This window comes from Callithrix jacchus, chromosome 11 (assembly GCF_049354715.1).
Source record: "Callithrix jacchus isolate 240 chromosome 11, calJac240_pri, whole genome shotgun sequence".
Lineage (NCBI taxonomy): Eukaryota > Metazoa > Chordata > Mammalia > Primates > Cebidae > Callithrix > Callithrix jacchus.
The window spans coordinates 98,557,981-98,581,601 of NC_133512.1; the positions used below are offsets into that span (position 1 = coordinate 98,557,981).

Sequence of the window (23,621 nt, forward strand, 5' to 3'; positions counted from 1 at the left end):
AGAAAATTTGAACAGAAATGTGGGATTCTATTTGGAATGAGATCCTTTTATCAACAAGGCTTTTGTGGACTGTTATGAATTAGTAAGTCGCAGGGTCTGGTCCTGGTTGAACATCATTTCTCAGATATGCTTCAGAGAAGCCCAGCAGAGCCCTGCACGTCCCCCGCCCCATAGGAACCTTGCACACTTTATTATTAATGAAGAGGGAAGTGGGAGTTTCCAATGTTCAGCAGAAAAGGAACAGGGTCATCTTTCACTTTCTAGACAATCAACCAAATTCCATTTATTTTCACAACTGTGGCTAAACCAGAGGTTTATCCAATGGTGACAATGAAAATCCTAGTAAGCAAAGAGTAAATCTGGTTATAGTCAACACCTGGATCCACTCTAAGGGAATGGTGCCTATGTGTGATAATAACAGCTTCTTGGTCCAAAGGGCTGACAGATGGAGAGCATGTTTCTGGGGTTTCCCCTTCCCTATCTTGTCTGGTCATGACAGGCAGTTCTCATGTATTTCTTTAACTGCAGAGTTAAATGCATGGTTTCTCTCAGTTGCACTTGATGGGCCGTTTCCCCTCCACACCTTCCACTGGACACCTTATCCTTCCCACTGATCCATTTTAGTTATCCATTTTTGAATCTTAAGCAAACACTCCTTGGAGCTGGCCTGATAGGGGACTGATGAAAGAAAACAATAATAGTTGAACTCTCTACTTTATACCAGGCTGAGGATTAGGATCACATCTGCTTCCATCTTTCTGGGATGGCCTCACACATCCCCTTTCATTCAGATTTATGGCTCTTGCTTCACTTGTATTTAAATTATGCTCACTTTTTGCCAAAGTTTAGGTCCCTCCTGGCTACACAGTTTCTTCCAGAAGGGACAGTGGGATCTATCTGCAACATTTCAATCCACAGGTCTCTTTCATTAGTAAGCTGTGTCCTTGGCAAATCTTTGAGTAAAAAAGAATTTAAAGTGTTACCTAGTCCCACTTCTCATCTACTGTAGAAATACCCTCCAGCATACCCTGGTAAATGCTTGAAATCCACTCCAAAAAGGGAACTCACCATCTAGACAAGACTTTACTCTTCTCCCTTTTCATTGGGGAAATCAAGGTACAAACTAGAGCTGAATCTCAAGTTCCTAGTGGGTTGCCAATGAAGCCAGAACCCTGGCTTTGGGATTCCCAAAACCCTGAAATTTTCCCATGGTATAGGTCTAGATTCTGGCTAGAAAGCTCTTAATACCAATATGCTAGGGTTCTGGCCATCATGTCTTGTTCCATATTATTGGGCTTTTTCACTCTAAGTTACGACAGCAGTGTAGGTCTCTCACACGTTTCTTGTGTCTCCCATGGTCTCTGGTATTATGAATGTCATAGAACAGATGTTTTGTAAGTATGATTATCCTACAGAGCAGCATGTTCAGACATAGCCTTCCCAGAAGCAAAGTTAGCTGGCCAACACTTTTCCTAGTGTTGTTATGCATAACTAGAGAGTAAGGGTTGGTCTAGGTGATAAGGGAAAAAGGGTCCTTTCCTTATCACTTCATCAAGAAAATGTCCTGTCTAAACATTTCCAGACCTTGTTCTGGGCACCTCAGGAAGAAGCAGAGGAAACAAGAGAGTATAGGAATAAACAAAGAATTTTCTGCCCAAGATGTAAGACTTTTGCATTCTGTCTTCTACCTCAGGCTTCCAAGCAGGAGTAAAACAACAAATCAAATAAATTTTAGTCAAGTTTCAGCAAGAATTTATCTGCATTGACTTTGCTGTCTTATTTAGCTTCACCTGGACAGAAGCCAAAGACAGAGACAGAATTTTGGCAGGAAAAGGAATGTATCACAAGAATTTTAAAAAAATAATTCCTAGAGGCTCACTTCTTTCCTTTTCAACAATCTCATTTTGCAGATGAAAATCCATAAAGGAAATGGAACTTATGCCCAGGTGCAAAGCCACTTAGGAGCAGGCTCAGATACTCCCAGGTGATTAAATGACCCCAAGAAAAGAACACATGTAGTCAAGGTCCCTAAAAACAACACGAGCAGGAAGAAACTATTGTCGGTTTGCTGTGCTTAGCTCTCAGTGATCTAGGAAGTTCCTCAATCTGTCCACTGCCAATGGGATAGAGCCAGATATGGTGAACATACACTCACTCTCTCATGGCTCAAGAAAGCTGCATTACAACACTGTTATCATCTAACTACTGAGGATCAAGAGTTCACTGGCACTTTCTGGAGCTCCATGCTTCTGCAAAGTGCTGTGATCTTTGTTGCTGATGATGATCAAGAACATCAGACACCAGGAATGGAGAAGCCAACTTACTGGCTTGGAAAAGATAAGGAAGAATCTGATGTCAACGACTCTAAGAACATGGTGTAGTCACAAATTTTAGGCTGTTCTGTCATTGTTAAGCCAGTTATTTCTCTGAGATCTGTAGCTTTTAAAGCTGGGGCTGAGAAAATTATTCCCAATTTTTTAACCAGGACCTCTTGGCAAAGGTTTCTGGCAGTTTAAATGCCAGTAAGAGCCTGTTTCAAATCAAGCCAGTATAGTTAAGGAATGTTCTCCTTAATCATCTTTTAAAGTCAGATTCCTTGTTCACCCAATATTAAACAAAATTTATGTCAAAAATTAATCTAAGAAACATAGGAAGGCAGTCTTGAATTACCAAGTTTCAGGGAAAGGCAGCCACAGAGGCATGCAAACAGATCTTGGCTGGTTTTGAAAGAGGAGGCAGCAACATAAACAGTGGCTTAACCACTTTCTCCAACAACCATCTTACCTAACAAGGAGCTAATAAAAGGCATTAAACATTTTCATGCCTCATGAGGGGATTCCAGTTTTGGAGGCTCTTCCCATGTACCTGTCTCTACCTAGAGACATAATCTACCATCAACCTGCTGTTCTCCAACCTCTTCGCAATATTCTTGTAACTTCTGCTTTTGCTGTATCTTTGAAAAGATGGAGATGCTGGGCTCCTTTCCAAGTCTTTCTGGGTTTCAAAATGTGGTATTCTTGTAATGGTGTGAAATTCCAAAACATAAGTACGTCTCTAGTCAAGTGTATAGGACCCCAAATTCATTGATGTGCCAGATAATAATTACCATGGGTGTTAGATGAGGCTCACAGGCTTTCTCTTGGATTTTGTGCCCTGCTGTGAGCATATACAACCATGAAGCCACTGAGATTTGGATTTACAAAACTCCCCCTCCACTCCCTTCCCCATACCACTGGTTGGCCTCTAGACCTTCAGTGTTGACACCCAGGCCAGAAGTTTCAAGCCCAGTTATGAGGGGACCTGGTGGGTCAGGTGGCTGACCCGATGGGTCACTATCACCCCCACAGCCTCCATTGTGGCCTGAACGCAGGTGGTCCTTAAGTGTCTGTTTGTAGCGAAAGCTCCTGCCACAATAGGAGCAGGGGTAGGGCCGCTCCCCAGTGTGGATACGCTGGTGTTTCATGAGGTGGTGCTTGCGGATGAAGCTCTTGCCACAGTGAGGACAGCTAAAGGGCCGCTCACCCGTGTGCAGCCGCCGGTGGTTCAGCAGGTGCTCCTTGCGCATGAAGCTCTTACTGCAGTCAGTGCAGGGGTAAGGACGCTCACCTGTATGGATCATCTGGTGTCGGATTAGGGCCGAGTGGCCATTGAAGTCAATGCCACACTGAGGGCAAGAGAATGGACGCTCTTGCGCATGACCCCGCTGGTGGAGCAGGAGGCTGATTTTCAAGCTGAAGCTCCTGCCGCACTGGGCACAGCGGAAGGGCCTTTCGCTTGCATGAGCTCTCCGGTGGCTGGTGAGTCGAGCCTGGTCAGCAAAGCGCTTGGGGCAATCAGGACAGGGAAAAGGACGCTCAGTGCTGTTATGGACCCGAAGATGGTAGGTAAGTCTTGATGGGTGAGTAAAAGTCCTGGCACAGTGTGGGCAGGTGGGGGGCGTCTCACTGGCATGGTCCTGGGAGGTGCTGCTGAGGTCCGCCTGTGGAGTAAAGTGCTTAGGGCACTGGGCACAGGGTAAGGGGTGCTCAGTAGCATGGCTACATTGGTGGGTCAGCAACATGTCTTGGCTGAGACTCTTGCCACAGTGGTGGCATGAGAACACCTGCTCGCCAACTGGAGGTGGGAGGGGATAGCTACCCAACTGAGTAAAAGTGACTTGTCCCTCAGAGGCTTCAGGCAGGTCAGTGGCTGGACGTCCAAAAGGTGTCATGGATGTAGTCTGCTGGCTTTTGAAAGCCACATCTGAAAAAGCATCCTTTGCTGTTGCTGGTGGTGGAGAAGAGAAGGGGACCGGAACCTCAGGGCACAACGAGGATCTAGCAAGGCCTTCAGCTTTGATGACAAGCTCTTCATCTGAAAGAAAAGACTCCAGAGTTATACCCATCAATAACTGTCCCACTAGCAACTCTCACACATTCCTACCCAGCCCTAACCGATCACTCTAAGCTCTTAACTGGCTCAGATCAGAAACCCAGCAGAAGGCTGTAATAATAACCAAGTCATCTGTGGTCTGTGTGGCAAATCATAAGAAAAATGAAATTAAAATTTATATTCATTTTACTTTATGACAGAGTCTCATTCTGTCACCCACGCTGGAGTGTAGTAGCATGACCTCGGCTCACTGCAGCCTCCACCTCCTGGGTTCAAGTGATTCTCCTGCCTAAGCCTTCCAAGTAGCTGGGATTACAGGCATGCACTAGAGTGCCCAGCTAATTTTTGTATTTTTAGTAGAGACAGGATTTCACCATGGTGGACCAAGGGTCTCAAACTCCTGGCCCCAAGTGATCCACCTGCCTCAGTATCCCAAAGTGCTGGGATTACAGGCGTGAGCCACAGCACCCAGCCCTCATCTGAAAATTTAATATTGTACCTCTTCTTTTTTTTAAAGACAGAGTCTCACTCTGGAGTGCAGTGGTGTGATCTCAGCTCACTGCAACCTCCATCTCCCGGATTAAAGTGATTCTCCTGCCTCAGCCTCCCAAGTAGCTGGGACTATAGTCGTGCCACCATGCCCAGTTAAGTTTTGTATTTTTAGTAGAAACAGGGTTTCACCATGTTGGCCAGGATGGTCTCAATCTCTTGACCTTGTGATTCGCCCGCCTCGGCCTCCCCAGTGTGCTGGAATTACTGGTGTAAACCACCGCACCTGGCCTATTGTACCTCTTCTATGCTATCTGTTTTGTTTTTTTTTTGAGACGGAGTTTCGCTCTTGTTACCCAGGCTGGAGTGCAATGGCGCCATCTCGGCTCACCGCAACCTCCGCCTCCCGGGTTCAGGCAATTCTCCTGCCTCAGCCTCCTGAGTAGCTGGGATTACAGGCACACACCACCATGCCCAGCTAATTTTTTGTATTTTTAGTAGAGACAGGGTTTCACCATGTTGACCAGGATGGTCTCAATCTCTTGACCTCGTGATCCACCCACCTCAGCCTCCCAAAATGCTGGGATTACAGGCTTGAGCCACCGTGCCCCGCCTTGCTATCTGTTAACAAACAGAAAATCCTTGGCATCAATCTTCCCAATGTTACTTTTACCTCTGCTCAAGAACTTTCTCTATTATCTGTTGTGACAAAGCCTAAAATCATGTGATTATCTACTCCTATTTCTCTCTATTCTATCAGATCAATCTGTCACAGTGGTCAGTTGTCTCTACTTCCCCTGAGAACAGAGTACACATTTCTGCTATGCATCTTTACTTATTCTGTCCTTGCTTTTGCAGAATGCTTCCCCCGCCCTCCATCTTCCCAAATTATACCCAACCATATCATACCAATCTTTTAAGGTACAATTCTGGTCTTATGCCCTTCTTGAGGTCTTATTTAAATACCTAAACTACAACTGATGCATGTTCTCTATTTTTTAGACAGGGTCACCCTATCTTACGCAGACTGGTCTTAAACTCCTGGGCTCGAGTAATCCACCTACCTCAACCTCCTCCCAAAATGCTGGGCTTCCAGGCATGAGTCACCAAGCCCAAGGTGATGCATGTTCTTGAAACTTCTCATTTATTTATATAAGTCATCCACCCTAATCATCCTTGACACTTAACAGGCCTAGTACTAATATGTATGTGCCTAGTGTAGTTCTTCAAGAGCTGAAACTGTCTTATTTTGCATTTGTGTTACCCAGTCTAAAAGAACACAGGGCACAGAAAATATTAAAAAAAAAAAACAAAAAACCAGACTGCATTAAATTGTATAAATGATTGAGATCCTTCTGATCTTGAGATTCTCTTCTAGAATACAAATGACAAAAGTATCTTAGAAACTTGCTTTTTCTCGCATCATTGATTTTCCTTTCACTGAGGGAGGGCTCTTACTTAACATTTCCATTTACAGCTTTCCAATGCCATTTCTGTCTCCGGGGCTTGTCTCTCCACCCCACTCGCCCTTTTTCTACCTTTTCTACATGATTTTCAAATGCTCTTCTGTCTTTCCCCATTCCCATAATTTTTGTTTGTCTGTATGCACTTATTTTTCTTCCTCTGACAATTCTCATTTGTCTTTGCATGTAAATTTTCTCACTCACTTAAAATTTATCTTAGTGACTGTTTGGTTTCATTTATAATGTATTTGAGCATGTCTTTGTTTCTTTCCCTCATTCTTCTCCACATCTTTGCCTCTGCGAACCCATTTAACCTGCTATTTCTTCAGTCAGTCCTGGTATGAGCTGGGTATGAACATGAACACCTTTTTGATTTCTTACTCACCAGCATAAGTGCTTTTGTAAACGTCACTTTCCTTGGACTCTGGAGGGGCCCCAACCTGAGGCTCTTCTTCTTGTTTAATCCAAGACAGAATATCTGATGTTGAAATACCAGGCTCTAATTTGTGGGAGAAAAAAAAAAACGGCATTCAGGAACTCGAATGAGAAGGTGAAATAATCATGTTGGTTTGTTGAATTCTTTATTTTGCCCAAATATTTATTTATAAATAACTATAACAACGACACAGAACCAGCCGTTTAAAAAATGCACATAGGCCGGGTGTGGTGGCTCACACCTGTAATCCCAACACTTTGGGAGGCTGAGGCGGGCGGATCATCTGAAGTCAGGAGTTTGAGACCAGCCTGGCAAACATGGCAAAACCCCATCGCTATTAAAAATACAAAAAATTAGTCAGGCATGGTGGCAGGTGCCTGTAATCCCAGCTTCTTGGGAGGCTGAGGCAGGAGAATCACTTGAACCCATGAGGCTGAGACTTCAATTAGCCAATATTGCCCCACTGCACTCTAGACTGGGCGACACCTCAAGACTCCATCTCAAAAAAAAGAAAGCACACAAACTTTGGAGGAGCAAGTTCAAAATGAAAACAAATTTATATAGTTTTATGATATACTCAGCTTGATTCTCTATTTTTAGTGAGCCCATTTGAAACAAATCAGTTTTTATACTGGCAATGACTCCCTGAAATAATCTTCAATCACCAGTATATTTTGTTTCATTAGCACTCTTACAATTCAAAATATTTTCACTTTTTTTCTCTCTCGGCTTGTTTATGAAATAGCAAAGTAAGAAATATTTTCTCCATTTAAGTAGAGAGGCCTATAGAAATTAAATTGCCAATAAAGATTTACAGTGAAACCTCATATTATCAAAGGTTTACTTTAAAATACATCCAAAGAGACCCGGCATAGTGGCTCATGCCTGTAATCCCAGCACTTTGGGAAGCTGAGGAGGGTAGATCACCTGAGGTCAGTAATTCAAGACCAGCCTGACGAATGTGGAGAAACCCTGTTTCTACCAAAAATACAAAATTAGCAAGGCATGGTGGCACCCTGTGCCTGTATTCCCAGCTACTCCGGAGGCTGGGGCAGGAGAACTGCTTGAATCTGGGAGGCAGAGGTTGTGGTGAGCCGAGATCTTGTCATTGTACTCCAGCCTAGGCAACAAGAGTAAAACTCCATCTCAAAACAAAACAAAACAAAACAAAAGTCCAGGCTTGGTGGCTCATGCCTGTAATCCTAGAACTTTGGGAGGCCAAGGCGGGTGGATCACGAGGTCAGCAGTTCAAGACCAGCCTGACCAAGATGGTGAAACCCTGTCTCTACAAAAAATACAAAAATTAGCCAGGCATGGTGGTACACACCTGTAATCCCAGCTACTCAGGAGGCTGAGGCAGGAAAATTGCTTGAACCGGGGAGGTGGAGGTTGCAGTGAGCCAAGATCGCTCCATTGCACTCCAGCCTGGGAGACAGAGTGAGACTCTCTCAAAACACACACACACACACACACACACACACACAAAATCCAAATTAAAAAACCCAAAAGAAACAAGACTACCAAAAAAATAAAAGTTTTTTTTTTTTTGGAGATAGAATCTTGTTCTGTCTCCCAGGCGGGAGTGCAATGGCATGATCTAGGCTCACTGTAACCTCCACCTCCCAGGTTCAAGGGATCCTCCTGCCTCAGCCTCCAAGTAGCTGGGATTACAGTAGCACACCACCACACCTGGCTAATTTTTTGTATTTGTAGTAGAGATGGGGGTTTCATCATGTTGGTCAGGCTGGTTTTGAACTTCTTTTTCTATTACATATTAAAATATTTTCTTTGTCTATTAAATGATACAAGTCATTGTTTCCTAATGCTGGGAGGAAGAAGAATATAGTATCTGCAAGTCCTTCCAGTCTTGGGGGTTCTTTTTGAAAGAAAAAGCACACAGCCTCTAGAGGCTTTGCACACACTATGCCTCATCTGATCAGTACTAAAAGAGCTGTGCTAGCTATTCCAACCTAGGCCTATAGGCTTTTTGTTTTGAACTAAATTAACAAGATGGCAAGCTGGCAAGCTGACAAGAGAGCTCATCATACTCCAGAGAGTACCTTGAAGCTCTCTATAGTTATTGCATCTATAGATTTTTGTATCGTTTCTCTCTTACACTGAAAATCTTGGTTCTTAATCACATTAACATAATCTTTGCTTTAATCAAACATATGTTTCCAATTAATACCACTATCAACAAAAATATGAACTCAAGTTTTTTTTGTGCAGTTATTTTTTTTTTTTGAGATGGAGTTTCACTCTTCTTACCTAGGCTGGGGTGCAATGACACGATCTCAGCTTACTGCTACCTCCGCCTTCTGGGTTTAAGCAATTCTCCTGCCTCAGCCTCCCAAGTAGCCGGGATTACACGCATGCACTACCACACCCAGCTAATTTTTCTTTTTTTTTTGAGACGGAGTTTCGCTCTTGTTACCCAGGCTGGAGTGCAATGGCGCGATCTCGGCTCACTGCAACCTCTGCCTCCTGGGTTCAAGCAATTCTCCTGCCTCAGCCTCCCGAATAGCTGGGATTACAGGCACGCGTCACCATGCCCAGCTAATTTTTTGTATTTTTAGTAGAGACAGGGTTTCACCATATTGACCAGGATGGTCTCGATCTCTTCACCTCATGATCCACCCGCCTCAGCCTCCCAAAGTGCTGGCATTACAGGCGTGAGCCACCGCGCCCGGCTAATTTTGTATTTTTAATAGAGATAGGGTTTCTCCATGTCGGCCAGGCTGGTCTCCAACTCCTGACCTCAGGTGATCCACCCGCCTCGGCCTCCCAAAGTGCTGGGATTACACGCATGAGCCACTGCACCTGGCCTTATGTGATTCTTTTAGTCCTTAGGATATATATATCCTAAGGATATATTTAATTATGTTAAATACTATGTTTTAAAGTAATTTGAAATCAATCTTCTCTATGTATCTATGTCACCAACTGATACACAGTTAGGTTTAGTTGATCTTTTTAAGCTTAATTTTTTTTTTTTTTTTTTTGAGACAGTCTCCTTCTGCTGCCCAGGCTGGAGTGCAGTAGTGTGATCTTGTCTTACTTCCTGAGTTCAAACGCTCCTCCTGCCTCAGCCTCCCGAGTACCTGGGACTATAGGTGCATGCCACCATGCCTGGCTAATTTTTGTATCTTTAGTAGAGATGGGGTTTTTCACCATGTTGGCCAGGCTGTTCTCAAACTCCTGACCTCAAATGATCTGCCTGCCTTGCCTCCCAAAGTGCTGTGATTACAAATGTGAGCCACCATACCCGGCCCTTAATTTTAACTTTTAAAAACTATGTTGGCCAGGTGAGGTAGCACCCTTCCTGAGGCAAGTCCATCAGCAGTAACATCATGTGCTCCTTTTGTACCTCTGTGTCACATTTTGATAATTTTTTTTTTTTTTGAAATGGAGTCTCCCTCTGTTGCCCAGGCTGGAGTGCAGTGGTGCAATTTCTACTCACTACAACCTTTGCCTCCCAGGCTCAAGCAATTCTCCTGCCTTAGTGTCCTGAGTAGCTGGGATTACAGCCTCCTGAGTAGTTGGGATTCCATACCCAGCTAATTTTTGTATTTTTAGTAGAGACGGGGTTTCACCATGTTAGTCAGGCTAGTCTTGAACTCCCGACTTTGTGATCTACCCACCTCAGCCTCCCAAAGTGGTGGGATTCCAGGCGTGAGCCACTGGGCCTGGCATATTTTGGTAATTTTTACAATATTCCTAACTTTTCTTCATTATTATTGTATATGTTTTATATATATATATAATAATGGTGATCTGTGATCAGTGATCTTTTATTCTTTTGGAGACAAAGTCTGGCTCTATCCCCCAAGCTGGAGTGCAGCAATGCGATCTTGGCTTACTGTAACCTCCGCCTTTCCCATTCAAGCAATTCTCCTGCCTCAGCCTATCAAGTAGCTGGGACTACAGGCACGTGCCACCATGCCCAGCTAATTTTTTGTATTTTAGCAGAGACAGTGTTTCACCATTTGGCCCCTGCTGGTCTCCAACTCCTGAGCTCAAGCAATCCTCCAACCCTGGCCTCCCAAAGTGCTGGCATTACAGACATGAGCCATGCCTCCTGGTCTGTGATCTGTGATCTTTGATGTAATTATTGTAATTGTTTTGGGGCACCACAAACCATACCCATGTAAGATGATTAACTTAACAAATGTTTTTGGTTGTTTTTTTGTTTTGTTTTGAGACAGAGTCTTGCTGTATTGCCCAGGCTGAAGTAAAATGGTGTGATCTCTGCTCACTGCAACCTCTACCTCCAAGGTTCAAGCGATTCTCCCTGCCTCAGCCTCCCAAGTAGCTGAGATTACAAGTGCCCACAATCATGCCTGGTGAATTTTTGTATTTTTAGTAGAGATGGGGTTTCACTATGTTGACCAGGCTGGTCTTGAACTAATCTCAGATGATCCACCTGCCTTAGCCTCCCAAAGTGCTGGGATTACAGGCATGAGCCACCACGCCCGGCCAATAAATGTTTTGTTTGTTTGTCTTTTTGAGATGAAGTCTCACTCTGTCACCCAGGCTGGAGTGCAGTGGCACAATCTTGGCTCACTGCAACCTTCTCTGCCTCTCGGGTTCAAGTGATTCTCCTGCCTTAGCCTCCCAAGTAGCTGGGATTACAGGCGCCTACTACTGTGCCTGGCTAATTTTTGTATTTTTAGTAGAGATGGGTTTCACCATGTTGGCCAGGCTGGTCTTGAACACCTGACCTCATGATCCACCTACCTTGGCCTGCCAAAGTACTGGGATTACAGCTGTGATCTACCATGCCCAGCCCCAATAAATGTCTTATGTGTTGTTCTGACTGGTCCAATGACTGAGCCGTTCCCTTGCTTCTCTTCCTCCCTCTCCTAGGGCCTGCCTATTCCCTGAGACACAACCATATTGAAATTAGGCCAATTAGTAACTTTACAATGGCCTCTAAGTGAAAGGAAGAGTTTATACATCTCTCACTTTAAATCAAAAGCTAGAATGCTTAAGGCTAGCAAAGAAGGCATGTCAAAACCCAGTGGGAGGTAGGCGGAAAGGTAGGTCTCTTGAACCAAACAGTTAGCTAGGTTGTGAATTCGAAGGAAAAGTTCTTAAAGAAACTAACAGTGCCAATCCAGTAAACACACGACTAAGAATGCAAAACAACCTTATTGTTGATATGATAAAAATTTGAGTACTCTAGATAAAAGATCAAATCAGCCACAACATTCCCTTAAGTCAATGTTAAGCCAGAGTAAGGCCTTAACATCTTTCAGTTCTATAAAGGCTGGTAGAGGTGAGGAAGTCATGTAAGTCTGAAGCTAGCAGAAGTGGGATTGATGAGGTTTAAGGAAGTGCAAAGTGAAGCAGCAAGTGCTAATAGAGAAGCTGCAGCAAATTATCCAGAAGATCTAGTCACAATCACTTGACGAAGGTGGCTACACTAAACAACAGATTTGCATGTATAAGAAATAGTCTTGGCCGGGTGCAGTGGCTCAAGCCTGTAATCCCAGCACTTTGGGAGGCCGAGGCGGGTGGATCACAAGATCATAAGATCGAGACCATCCTGGTCAAAATGGTGAAACCCCGTCTCTACTAAAGATACAAAAAATTAGCTGGGCATGGTGGCGCGTGCCTATAATCCCAGCTACTCGGGAGGCTGAGGCAGGAGAACTGCCTGAACCCAGGAGGCGGAGGCTGCAGTGAGCCGAGATTGCGCCATTGCACTCCAGCCTGGGTAACAAGAGCGAAACTCCGTCTCTAAAAAAAAAAGAAATAGTCTTCAGGCCGGGCGCAGTGGCTCACGCCTGTAATCCCAGCACTTTGGGAGGCCAAGGCGGGTGGATCACTAGGTCAAGAGATCGAGACCATCCTGGTCAACATGGTGAAACCCCGCCTCTACTAAAAATACAAAAAAGTAGCTGGGCATGGTGGCGCGTGCCAATAATCCCAGCTACTCAGGAGGCTGAGGCAGGAGAATTGCCTGAACCCAGGAGGCAGAGGTTGCCGTGAGCCGAGATCACGCCATTGCACTCCAGCCTGGGTAACAACAAGAGCGAAACTCCCTCTCAAAAAAAGAAATAGTCTTCTCGGCTGGGCGCGGTGGCTCACGCCTATAATCCCAGCACTTTGGGAGGCCAAGGTGGGCGGATCACAAGGTCAAGAGATCGAGACCATCCTGGCCACGGTGAAACCCCGTCTCTACTAAAAATACAAAAAGTAGCCGGGCGTCGTGGCACGTGCCTGTGGTCCCAGCTAGTCGGGAGGCTGAAGCGGAAGAATAGCTTGAACCCAGGCGGAGGTTGCAGTGAGCCGAGATTGCGCCACTGCATTGCAGCCTAGCAACAGAGTAAGACTCCGTCTCAAAAAAAAAAAAAAAAAAAGAAATAGTCTTTAATTGGAAGAAGTTGTCATCTAGGACTTTCATAGCTAGAGAGAAGTCAATGTCTGGCTTCAAAACTTCAAAGGACAAGCTGACTCTCTTGTTAGAGGCTGATGCAGCTGGTGACTTCAACCTAGTGTTCATTTTAGTATTCTGAAACTCCTAGGGCTCTTAAGAATTATGCTATTTCTACTCTGCCTATACACTAGAAATGGAACAACAAAGCCTGGATGACACATCAGTTACAGCATGGTTTATTGAATATTTTAAGCCCACTGTTGAGAACTACTGATCAGAAGAAGATTCCTTTCAAAATATTAGTGCTCATTTACAATGCACCTGGTCACCCACAAGCTCTGATGTAGATGAACAAGGAGTTGAATGTTGTTTTTATCCTTGCTAAAACAACATCCATTCTATAGCCCACAGGTCAAGGAGTAATTTTTACTTTGAAGTCTTACTGCATAAGAAATATATTTCAGCTGGGCGCACTGGCTCACGTCTGTAATCCCAGCACTTTGGGAGGCCAAGGCAGGTGAATCTCCTGAGGTCAGGAGTTCAAGATCAGCCTGGCCAACATGGTAAAACCCCATCTCTACTAAAAATACAAAAATTAGCCAGGCATGGTGGCGGGCACCTATAATCCCAGCTACTCTGGAAGCTAAGGCAGGAGAATGGCTTGAACTCAAGAGGCAGAGGTTACAGTGAGCCTGATGACTCATTCAAAATCTAGTTGCTTTAGCAATGAATGGCTCTAGAAGCACCTACGCCCTGCTTAATTCTGAGCCACTATCTGTGACCAGGAAAGGGAGACGATAATCTCTTCTCCCACTTACCTTCACTGGGGTCTGTGGGAATCTCACTTTCCTCTGGCCCTGTCTGGGCCTCTGTATTATGTTCTCCTTCTGGCTGAATCTGAGATAAGACATCAGGTTGATTTATAGCATAATCTAGGAGAGGAAAAAGGAAGAGGGTATGACAAAGAGATATATGAGGACAACAACTAATTGTCATCAAGGTCAAGCTGAAGCTTTGTGGTCACAGTCTCAGGGTATTTCATTTAGATTTCATATCACCTCTTCCCATTTACCCACCTTCAACTGTGGGTATCTATTCAGGAAAGCAGGCAGTGGAGAGGTAATGTGTGGGGAAAGCACATGTGCTAGGTTAGCACTGCTTTCATTCAGAGTGACAGTGTGCCTCAAGGCAGAGAAGTCAAGTTCCTTGCCAAGTGAAGGATACCCATGGAAACCACCAGCCGTCACACCCATAACCCTGAACTTGATTCTCTGTCCTACAATTTGGCAAAAGGAGAGATTATTATTTCTATGTAGCAAGCATGAATTGGTCATCTTTGGCTTGAAATCAGAATCTAAAGTATGTGACGATAAAGAGTGAGAATGAGGTCACTGGAGGAAAAGGGACTGTTCTGAGCCTTCTCGGAGCTGACATCACTTCATTCAAAAGGTGTCAACTCAGCCTCACCCATGGAGATGAGAGACTCGTAGTTGCCCTTCATGATATTCTTGTAAAGTTCCTTTTGCCATTCTTCTAACTTTTCCCACTCTGGAGTGGAAAAGTAGATGGAGACATCATCAAATGCCACAGGCACCTAAAATTACAATCACATGGGTTAGTCCCTCCCATTACAATTCAGGCATTTCAATAAATCTCTTTACCTTGAATTAGTTCCTTTTATTTTTTTACATTTTCAAAGGGTGGTCAATAAATATTCTAAGTATCTCTGAAACTCTTTCTTTTAATGCTTCACTTGTCATTAGTAAATCCTAATACTCATGCAATACAGCACATAGCTGGTACCTTTTATTGAGGCACATTCGAGTATTTTGGCAGGCAGTAATAAAATATCTAAGTACCACATATGTTAAAACTTCAACCTTTATTGAGTCTTTGATTTCACCTCTTTTAAAATGCCTTTTCTCTAAGAACATCACTCTCCAGGAGATCCAAATTCCTCTATTTGTTTTCTTTCTGTTGTTTCTAGTTCCTCCAGTCTTTTGCCAAGTACAGAGTTCCCTTTGATGCTGTTCATCCTGCATATGAGGAGGAAAGGATATCATGGTTGATGACTGAAAGCTAACAGGATTGATGTTGGAGTCATGTTAGGAACCAAAATTAAACTTCGAAATTCATAATGCCTTCTCTTGTGTATCCTTTAATCTTTTCTGAAGCTTTGTATAGTCTTCAAATAGAACATTTTGTTTACTTAAAACCCAATTTTCTGTTTCCAGTTCTTCTCTACCAGACTCCAAGATTTACACCTTGTCTTGAAATCTCTTCGATTTGTTTTCACGGCAAGATTTTCTCTTTTTCTGGGCAACTGCAGCTCACTGCAATTTCTCTTTAGCTTCACTATACAATTCTCTGTGATACATTCATGAAGCATATGCTTTTCTTCTAACCGCTGACTCTGTTCCCTTTCCAATGTCTTTTCGACTTCTAGTTAGACTTTTTCAGTTTGATTTCTTAAATTTCAACCTTCCTGTTTTAATGTCTCCATTATTTCCTTCAGCATTTGGTTTGAACTCTGCAAGTCATTTTCTGACTCTGCAAATGAGGTTGCTTGGATCTGAAAACTACTGATTTAGTATTCCAGGTCAGAATTTTCATTTTATTCTTCCTCTGCATTTTCAATATTCCCAATTTGTTGCTGAAGTTTGAACCTAATGCCCGAAAGCTCCCTTCCAGCTGACTCTCTACAATCTGTGAAGCCCACAATTACTTTTCACATTGATACTTTTCAGATTGCTCCACTTTCATTTTCTTTTTTTGAGATGGAGTCTCGCTCTGTTGCCCTGGCTGGGGTGCTGTGGTGCCATCTCAGCTCACTGCAACCTCTGCCTCCTGGGTTCCAACGATTCTCCTGCCTCAGCATCCCAGGTAGCGGGGACTACAGGTGTGTACCACCATGCCCGGCTAATTTTGTATTTTTAGTAGAGATGGGGTTTTGCCATGTTGGCCAGGCTGGTCTTGAACTCTAAGCCTCAGGTGATCCACTTGCCTCGAACTCCCAAAATGTTGGGATTACAGGTGTGAGCTACGATGCCAGGCCCCACCTTCATTTTCTATCTGCTAACTTGTGCTCAAATTCTAGCTTTTCATCTTGTAATACTACAAGTCTTTTATAACCTTCTTCCTTGGTATTAGGTGCCTTACATATTAATAAATACATGATCGTTTTTTACTGAGGGTACTTTGTAGTGTTCAGTAGCTGGTCTGAGAATTTAATAGTCTGACTGTAAACATCGGTTTACATTGAATCTTTGTCCTTTCCCTTTCTAGTTCACTCTTGCTGCCTCTAGTTTCATGGTTGTTATTTCTAGCTTGCTTGAAAGTTTTGTTCTTTGACTTTACTGGTCAGCTGTATTTCTTTCTTTTTCTTCTTTTTTTTTTTTTTTTTTGTTTCTTTGAGACGGAGTCTTACTCTGTCACCCAGTCTAGAGTGCAATGATGCTATCTCAGCTCACTGCAACCTCCGCCACCTGAATTCAAGCGATCCTCCTGCCTTAGCCTACCAAGTAGCTGGGATTACAGGTGCACACCACCACACCTGGCTAATTTTTTTTTATTTTTAGTAGAGATGGGGTTTCACCACGTTGGTCAGGTTGGTCTTGAACTTCTGACCTCAAAGATTCACCCACCTCAGCCTACTAAAGTGCTAGGATTATAGGTGTGAGCCACTGCCACTGTGCCCAACCTGGTTAGTGTATTTCTTTCTTGTTCAGTTTTATGTAACCTTTAATGATTAAAAAGGTATTCTGGCCAGGTGCAGTGACTCACACCTGTAATCTTAGTACTTTGGGAGGCCAAGGTAGGTGGATCACCTGAGGTCAGGAGGTTGAGACCAGCCTGGGCAACACAGTGAAACCCCGTCTCTACTAAAAATACAAGAATTAGCTGGGAGTGGTGGTGCACACCTGTAATCCCACTACTCAGAGGCCAAGACGGGAGAAATGCTTGAACCCAGAAGGCGAAGGTTTCAGTGAGTTGAGATCGTGCCACTGCACTCCAGCCTGGGTGACAAAAGTGAAACTCTATCTAACAAAAAACAAACAAACAAAAAAGATATTTTCTTCACTGCTTGATTGTAGCTCTTTTTCTAAGCACTTAACCTATAGGTTTGCTGACTTTTTCAGCCTCCTGGGACCTGACCTGTCTGCATCTCAGCCAACTGCCACACCTGATTCTTAGGATATTTTCTAACTGAGCACCAGAATTCTCTTTTTCAGCCCTTAAATCTGCTACTGCAGCCTCCGAATATTTTAATTTCTAAAACAAATAGACTTCTCAAACAAGTTCTTTCTCCACTTATTTGCTGTCTCTTGTGAGATCAACACTAAGCAGCTAGTTATATAGTTCTATACCTTTCCCCAGGCTTGCAATCTATAACTCAGACCAGGTGTACTGGCTCATGCCTATAATCTTAGCACTTCAGGAGGCCAAGGCAGGAAGATCATTTGAGGTCAGGAGTTTGAAACCAGCCTGGACAACATAGCGAGATCCTATCTGTACAAAGAAATTTAAAAATTAGCCAGCTGTGATACTGCATATCTGTAGTCCCAGCTACTCGGGAGGCTGAGGCAAGAGGCTCACTTGAGCCTTAAGGCTATAGTGAGTCAAGATAGCACCATTGCACTCCAGCCTGGATGATAGAGCAAGACCCTCTCAAAAACAAACAAACAAACAAACCCTCTGCTCACGCCTGTAATCCCAGCACTTTGGGAGGCTGAGGCAGGTGGATCACGAGGTCAAGAGATCGAGACCATCCTGGTCAACATGGTGAAACCCCGTCTCTGCTAAAAATACAAAAAAGGCCAGGTGCGGTGGCTCATGCCTGTAATCCCAGCACTTCGGGAGGCCGAGGTGGGTGGATCGCGAGGTCAAGAGATCGAGACCATCCTGGTCAACATGGTGAAACCCTGTCTCTACTAAAAAAAACAAACAAAAAAAATTAGCTGGGCATGGTGGTGCATACCTGTAATCCCAGCTACTCAGGAGACTGAGGCAGGAGAATTGCCTGAACCCAGGAGGCAGAGGTTGCAGTGAGCCGAGATTGTGCCATTGCACTCCAGCCTGGGCAACAAGAGCCAAAACTCCTTCTCTAAAAAAATAAAAATAAATAAATTTTAAAAATACAAAAAATTAGCTGGGCATGGTGGCACATGCCTGTAATCCCAGCTACTCAGGGGGCTGAGGCAGGAGAATTGCCTGAACCCAGGAGGCAGAGGTTGCGGTGAGCTGAGATCGCGCCATTGCACTCCAGCCTGGGTTAACAAGAGCGAAACTCCATCTAAAAAAAAAAAAAAAAAAACCCTCTGATTAAAATTTTAGGTTTTTTCCTAAACTACATGCAAATTCTTCTTCCTAGTGTTTCGGATGCTGACTTAAGAAATCTGTGTTTATAGCAAAGCTTACAGCTCTATATTTTCTACTTTTTCATCCCAATTGCAAAAACACTGGAGTTTCTAATTCTTGTTATATATTGGGCTCCTAACAATTCCAGTTTATTTTTTTGGAGTTAATACCTACAGCTCCATTTCTTCTATGTCCTTAGTTTTTCTACTAAATCCTCTCTTAGTTCTTCAAACAGGAGCTGAAATTTTTCCTGGTATGTTTGCTTTTCATTTAATAGGCACTTGAGTACTTTTTGCAACTTTATGTACTCATCCTGCCACCTTGTATGCTTGTGTGTTAGGCATTCAGAATCTGATAACTAGTTGTTTTTCTTTTTCTTTTCTTTTCTATTTTTTTTTTTTGAGACAGAGTCTCACTCTGGCACCCAGACCAGGGTGTAGTGATGTGATTGTGGCTCACTATAGCCTTGACCTCCTGAGGTCAGGTGATCCTCTCATCTTAGCCTCCTGAGTAGCTGGGACCACAGGCACACACCACTATGACTAGTCAATCTTTATAAACAAAATTTTTGTAGGGATGCATCTGGCTATGTTGCCCAGGCTGGTGTCCAATACCTGGCCTCAAGCAATCCTCCCACCTCAGTCTTCCAAAGCCCTAGGATTTCAGGCTTTAGTCACCACAACTGGCCTAAAAACTAGTTTTTACCTTCCATCAATTAATATTTTTTATAAGTCAGATTGAGAACTTGTCAGCTCTTGTCTCTACTAGGAAAGAAAAAAGTTTGGAAAAGGTCCTTTTGGCAAGGAGACAGAACAAAGAGGAAGAGGGAGAGATAGGATGAGGAAGAGGGAGAGACATGGTGAGAAGGGGAGAGAGACAGGGTGAGGAGGGGGGAGAGACAGGGTGAGGAAGAGAGACAGGGTGGAGAGGTGGTGGTGGGGCAGGGAGAAGGCAGGACAAAGAGGAGGGGACACAGTGCCAAAGGGGCAGTGGGGAAATCTGAGGAATCCAGGGAGAGCTCCAAGGAAGAGGGCAACATTGGGGAAAGCCCACCTCCTCCTGACAGGCTTCCTTGGGATGCATGGCAGAGACACCACCTTAGCCAGCAGCCCACCCTCATGCCAGCCCCCTCAGTCAAAAAATCTTTACTATTTACTAAGTGCTTACTGACTACAAAAAACTTTATGGGGTACTGAAAGGATACAGAAAAAAAAAGACACAGACCAACCTCTAGAAGTTCACAATGTTTTTAAGAATAAAGGTGATAAACTCTAAAGCTATGAGCTTCAGGAGAGTGGAGGACAGTACTTCCAAATAGTTACTCAGAGTTAGATACAAATGCAAGGCAGTATTTTTTTTTTTTTTTTTTTTTTTTTTGAGACCAGTCTAAAAGAGGAGTTTCGCTCACTGCCCAGGCTGAAATGCAATGGCAATAACCGCGCCACACCGCAACCTCTGCCTCCCAGTCTCAAGCAATTTTCCTGCCTCAGCCTCCTGAGTAGCTGGGATTACAGGCATGCACCACCACAGCTAATTTTGTACTTTTAGTAGAGACGAGGTTTCTCCATGTTGGTCAGGCTGGTCTCAAACTCCTGACCTCAGGTTAGCCTTCTGCCTCGGTCTCCCAAAGTGCTGGGATTACGAGAGTGAGCCACCACTCCAGCCACAAAGCAGTATTTAATTCACAAAAGAAAACATTTTGAGTATCCACTACATACAAGGTTTTCTCTAAGTATTAAGATAATTAAAATATGGTTTCTGCCCCAAAGGGTAATATGACTATCCACAAACTAATGACATGGACAAGACATTTTAGAAATAGATCTATATAGGGCTGGCATGACTCTAATAGGCATGCAAGGCTGGGCGCAGTGGCTCACACATGTAATCCCAGGATTTTGGGAGGCCAAGGCGGGCAATCACCTGAGGTCAGGAGTTCAAGATCAGCCTAACTAACACGGAGAAACCCCAAATCTACTAAAAAAATATACAGGCCAGGCGTAGTGGGTCATGCCTGTAATCCCAGCACTTTCTGAGGCCAAGGCAGGCAAATCACAAGGTCAGGAGTTCAAGACCAGCTTGGCCAGCATGGTGAAACCCCATTTCTACTAAAAATACAAAAAATTAGCCAGGCATGGTAGCGCACACCTGTAATCCCAGCTATTTGAGAGGCTGGAGGAGGGGAATTGCTTGAACTTGGGAGGCAGAGGTTGCAGTGAGCCAAAATCATGCCACTGCATGATCAAGTCTGGGCAACAGAGCAGGACTCCATCTCAAACAAACTAACAAAATTAGCTGGGCATGCTGGCACATGCCTGTAATCCCAGCTACTTGGGAGGCTGAGGCAGGGGAATCACTTGAACCCAGTAGAGGAGGTTGTGGTAAGCCAAGATTAAGGCATTGCACTCCAGCCTGGGCAACAAGAGCAAAACTCCATCTCAAAAAAAAAAAAAAAAAGATGTGACAGGCCAGAGATGGTGACTCATGCCTGTGATCCCACAGTACTTTGGGAACCAGAGTCGGATGGACGGTCTGAGATCAGGATTTGAGACCAGCCTGGCCAACATAGTGAAACCTCATCTCTACTAATAATACAAAAAAATTAGCCGGGAATGGTGGCAGGCACCTATAATCCCAGCTACTCACTGCAACCCAGGAGGCAGAGGTTGCAGTGAGCTGAGATCACACCACTGGACTCCAGCCTGGGCAACAAGAGCAAAACTCCATCTAAAAAAAAAGAGAGATGCAACTTTGCTCGCCCTAATGGGAATGGAGAAAACATTCAAGCAAGGGAAACTAAAGAGTGCATTCAGAGGAGAACCGTAAATTCTGTCTAGTTAGGATTAAGACTGCATGTAGGGAATGGCCATATGTGGAAAAGAATCTCACTTCCTAGAATAGACTGGTCTAAAGCTAGATGCTTATCCCTAGGCAAAAATGGAAAAGTTCTTCTGTGAAGAAATATAAGAGTTTTCTAGAAAAATTAAGATACTTGGCTGGGTGTGGTGGCTCATGCCTATAATCCCAACACTTCGGGAGGCTGAGGCAGGCAGATCAACTGAGGTCAGGAGTTTGAGACCAGCCTGACCAACATGGTGAAATCCCATCTCTACTAAAAATACAAAAACTAGCCAGGCATGGTTGTGGGAGCCTGTAATCCCTGCTACTCAGGTGGCTGAGGCAGGAGAATCGCTTGAATCTGGGAAGCTGAGGTTGCAGTTAACTGAGATTGCACTATTGCACTCCAGCCTGGGCAACAAGAGCAAAAGAGGAGATGGGGGGGAGGGGAGGGAAGGAAGGTACTCAGTGTGAACACTATCATATAGCACAAAGCTTTCCTCATCATGGTGTTTACGTTGTTTATCATAATGGCTCTAACTCCTCCCACCTGGCAGCTTTCTACAGTTTGATTCTTGAATATGAACTAATTACCAACTATCAATGACCATTTAGAGAAAGCCTGTGACAAGAACAAGAAAAACTAAAATAAAAGGAGGGAAAAAAATGACCACAAAAATAATTAAAAATTTTTAAAAAGTAAATTATCTAATTAGCAGTCCCATAATATTTGAGAAGCCATTACACCCATAAAATAAAAACAAGATACGGCCGGGCATGGTGGCTCACACCTATAATCCCAGCACTGTGGGAGGCTGAGGCAGGGGGATCACGAGGTCAGGAGATCAAGACCATTCTGGCAAACACGGTGAAACCTTGTCTCTACTAAAAACATAAAAAATTAGCTGGGTGTGGTGGCATGTGCCTGTAATCCAAGCTACTCAGGAGGCTGAGGCAGGAGAATCATTTGAACTCAGGAGGCAGAGGTTGCAGTGAGCCAAGATTGCACCCCTGCACTCCAGCCTGGGGACACAGCAAGACTCTGCCTCAAAAAAGTAAATAAATAAATGCATACATACATACAAGATGCTATGGAAAAAGGATAATAGGAGAACAAGAGACTCCTTATAACCAATATATAGTCATTTGCCACATAACAACATTTGGGTCAATGACAGACCATGTATACAACAGTGATGGTCCCATAACATTATAATGAAGCAGTATTCCATTCTATCTTAGAGTTTGTTCACTCACAAATATCTGAGTATCCTCCCTGTGCAGAATTCTACAGAGGTGGGTACAAGGATAAATCTTGCTCTTGGACTTACTTACAGGCTGCTAAAGGGATAGAAATAATAATGTCTTCAGATAAGTGAGGGAAAAGGCTATAAGGATTCAGAGAACAACGATATTAGATCTGAGACATTGGGGAAGGCTTTGTGACAGGTGATATATTAACTGCCTTGTAAGGATGGGAGGAAGGACATTCAAATGGACGCAACATGACCAAGTCAGGAGACATGATGGGGCAGGTACAGAAGAGGAGTTCATCCAATTTGGGGAGGGTGGGGTTTGAGAAGAGAGCAATGAGTGTTAGGGTTGGGTCAGGCTTCAAGGAGTCTGGATTTTATTGAGTTGGTAATGGGGAGCTGAAGAATTTTGAGCAAAAGAGTAATCTGATTCTAGGTGTGATTTGGGAATACTAATTAGGATTATATTGTAATTTTTTGGGGGGTTGGGGCATGGGGTATGTTAAAAGGTTTTGAGTGAGACCAAGGAAGAGCCAGTGAGGACCTGCCTGACTGACTGGGTGCAGCTGCAGTGGGAAGGAAGCAACAGACAAGACCAAGAAACAGTCACAGGATGTGATGTTGTGCAAAGGAGGGACCATGTGTAAATCCCGTCAGCCTCCACAGCTCTCAGCATAGGTGCTTGGCACATAGGTGCTCGGCAAACGTTTGTTGAATGAGCAAGTACAATAGGAAGCTCAGTGTTGTCTGAAATAGGGAACGCTTCTATGGAGGAAGGATGACTTGGTTGTACTTCTGGTTTCCCTCTACTAATACTAGGGAAGCCCAGCAAAGATGATGAACTAAAAGTACTGCCCTACTTCTCGCCTCTGGGTGGTCCTTGTTCTGCCTAATTGCTCCATGCCAGGGCACTTTAAAGTGAAGTGCATCTATATGGAGCACCTATGGAGATTGGCCCTCTTTTGCAAAGGAAAGATCTTTTGGTTAGAGACCTGCATGGTGGCAGAGGACACATATCAGCTTCCTATAAT

At 44.0% G+C, this 23,621-nt stretch overlaps 1 protein-coding gene across 2 annotated transcripts in view; it reads right to left on the reverse strand.

The window, feature by feature from the left end:
• Positions 1-251: 251 nt before the first annotated feature.
• The window catches only part of ZNF398 (zinc finger protein 398), a 39,104-nt gene continuing 15,734 nt past the window's right edge, over positions 252-23,621 (reverse strand). For both annotated transcript variants that reach the window (XM_078343550.1, XM_009002868.4), the window contains 4 exons: positions 14,609-14,735; positions 13,960-14,073; positions 6,709-6,822; positions 252-4,353 (listed from right to left, as the gene is read on the reverse strand). In XM_078343550.1, the coding sequence (XP_078199676.1) occupies positions 3,197-4,353; positions 6,709-6,822; positions 13,960-14,073; positions 14,609-14,735 (1,512 nt within the window). In that variant the 3' untranslated portion in view covers positions 252-3,196. The remainder of the gene's footprint in view (positions 4,354-6,708; positions 6,823-13,959; positions 14,074-14,608; positions 14,736-23,621) is intronic.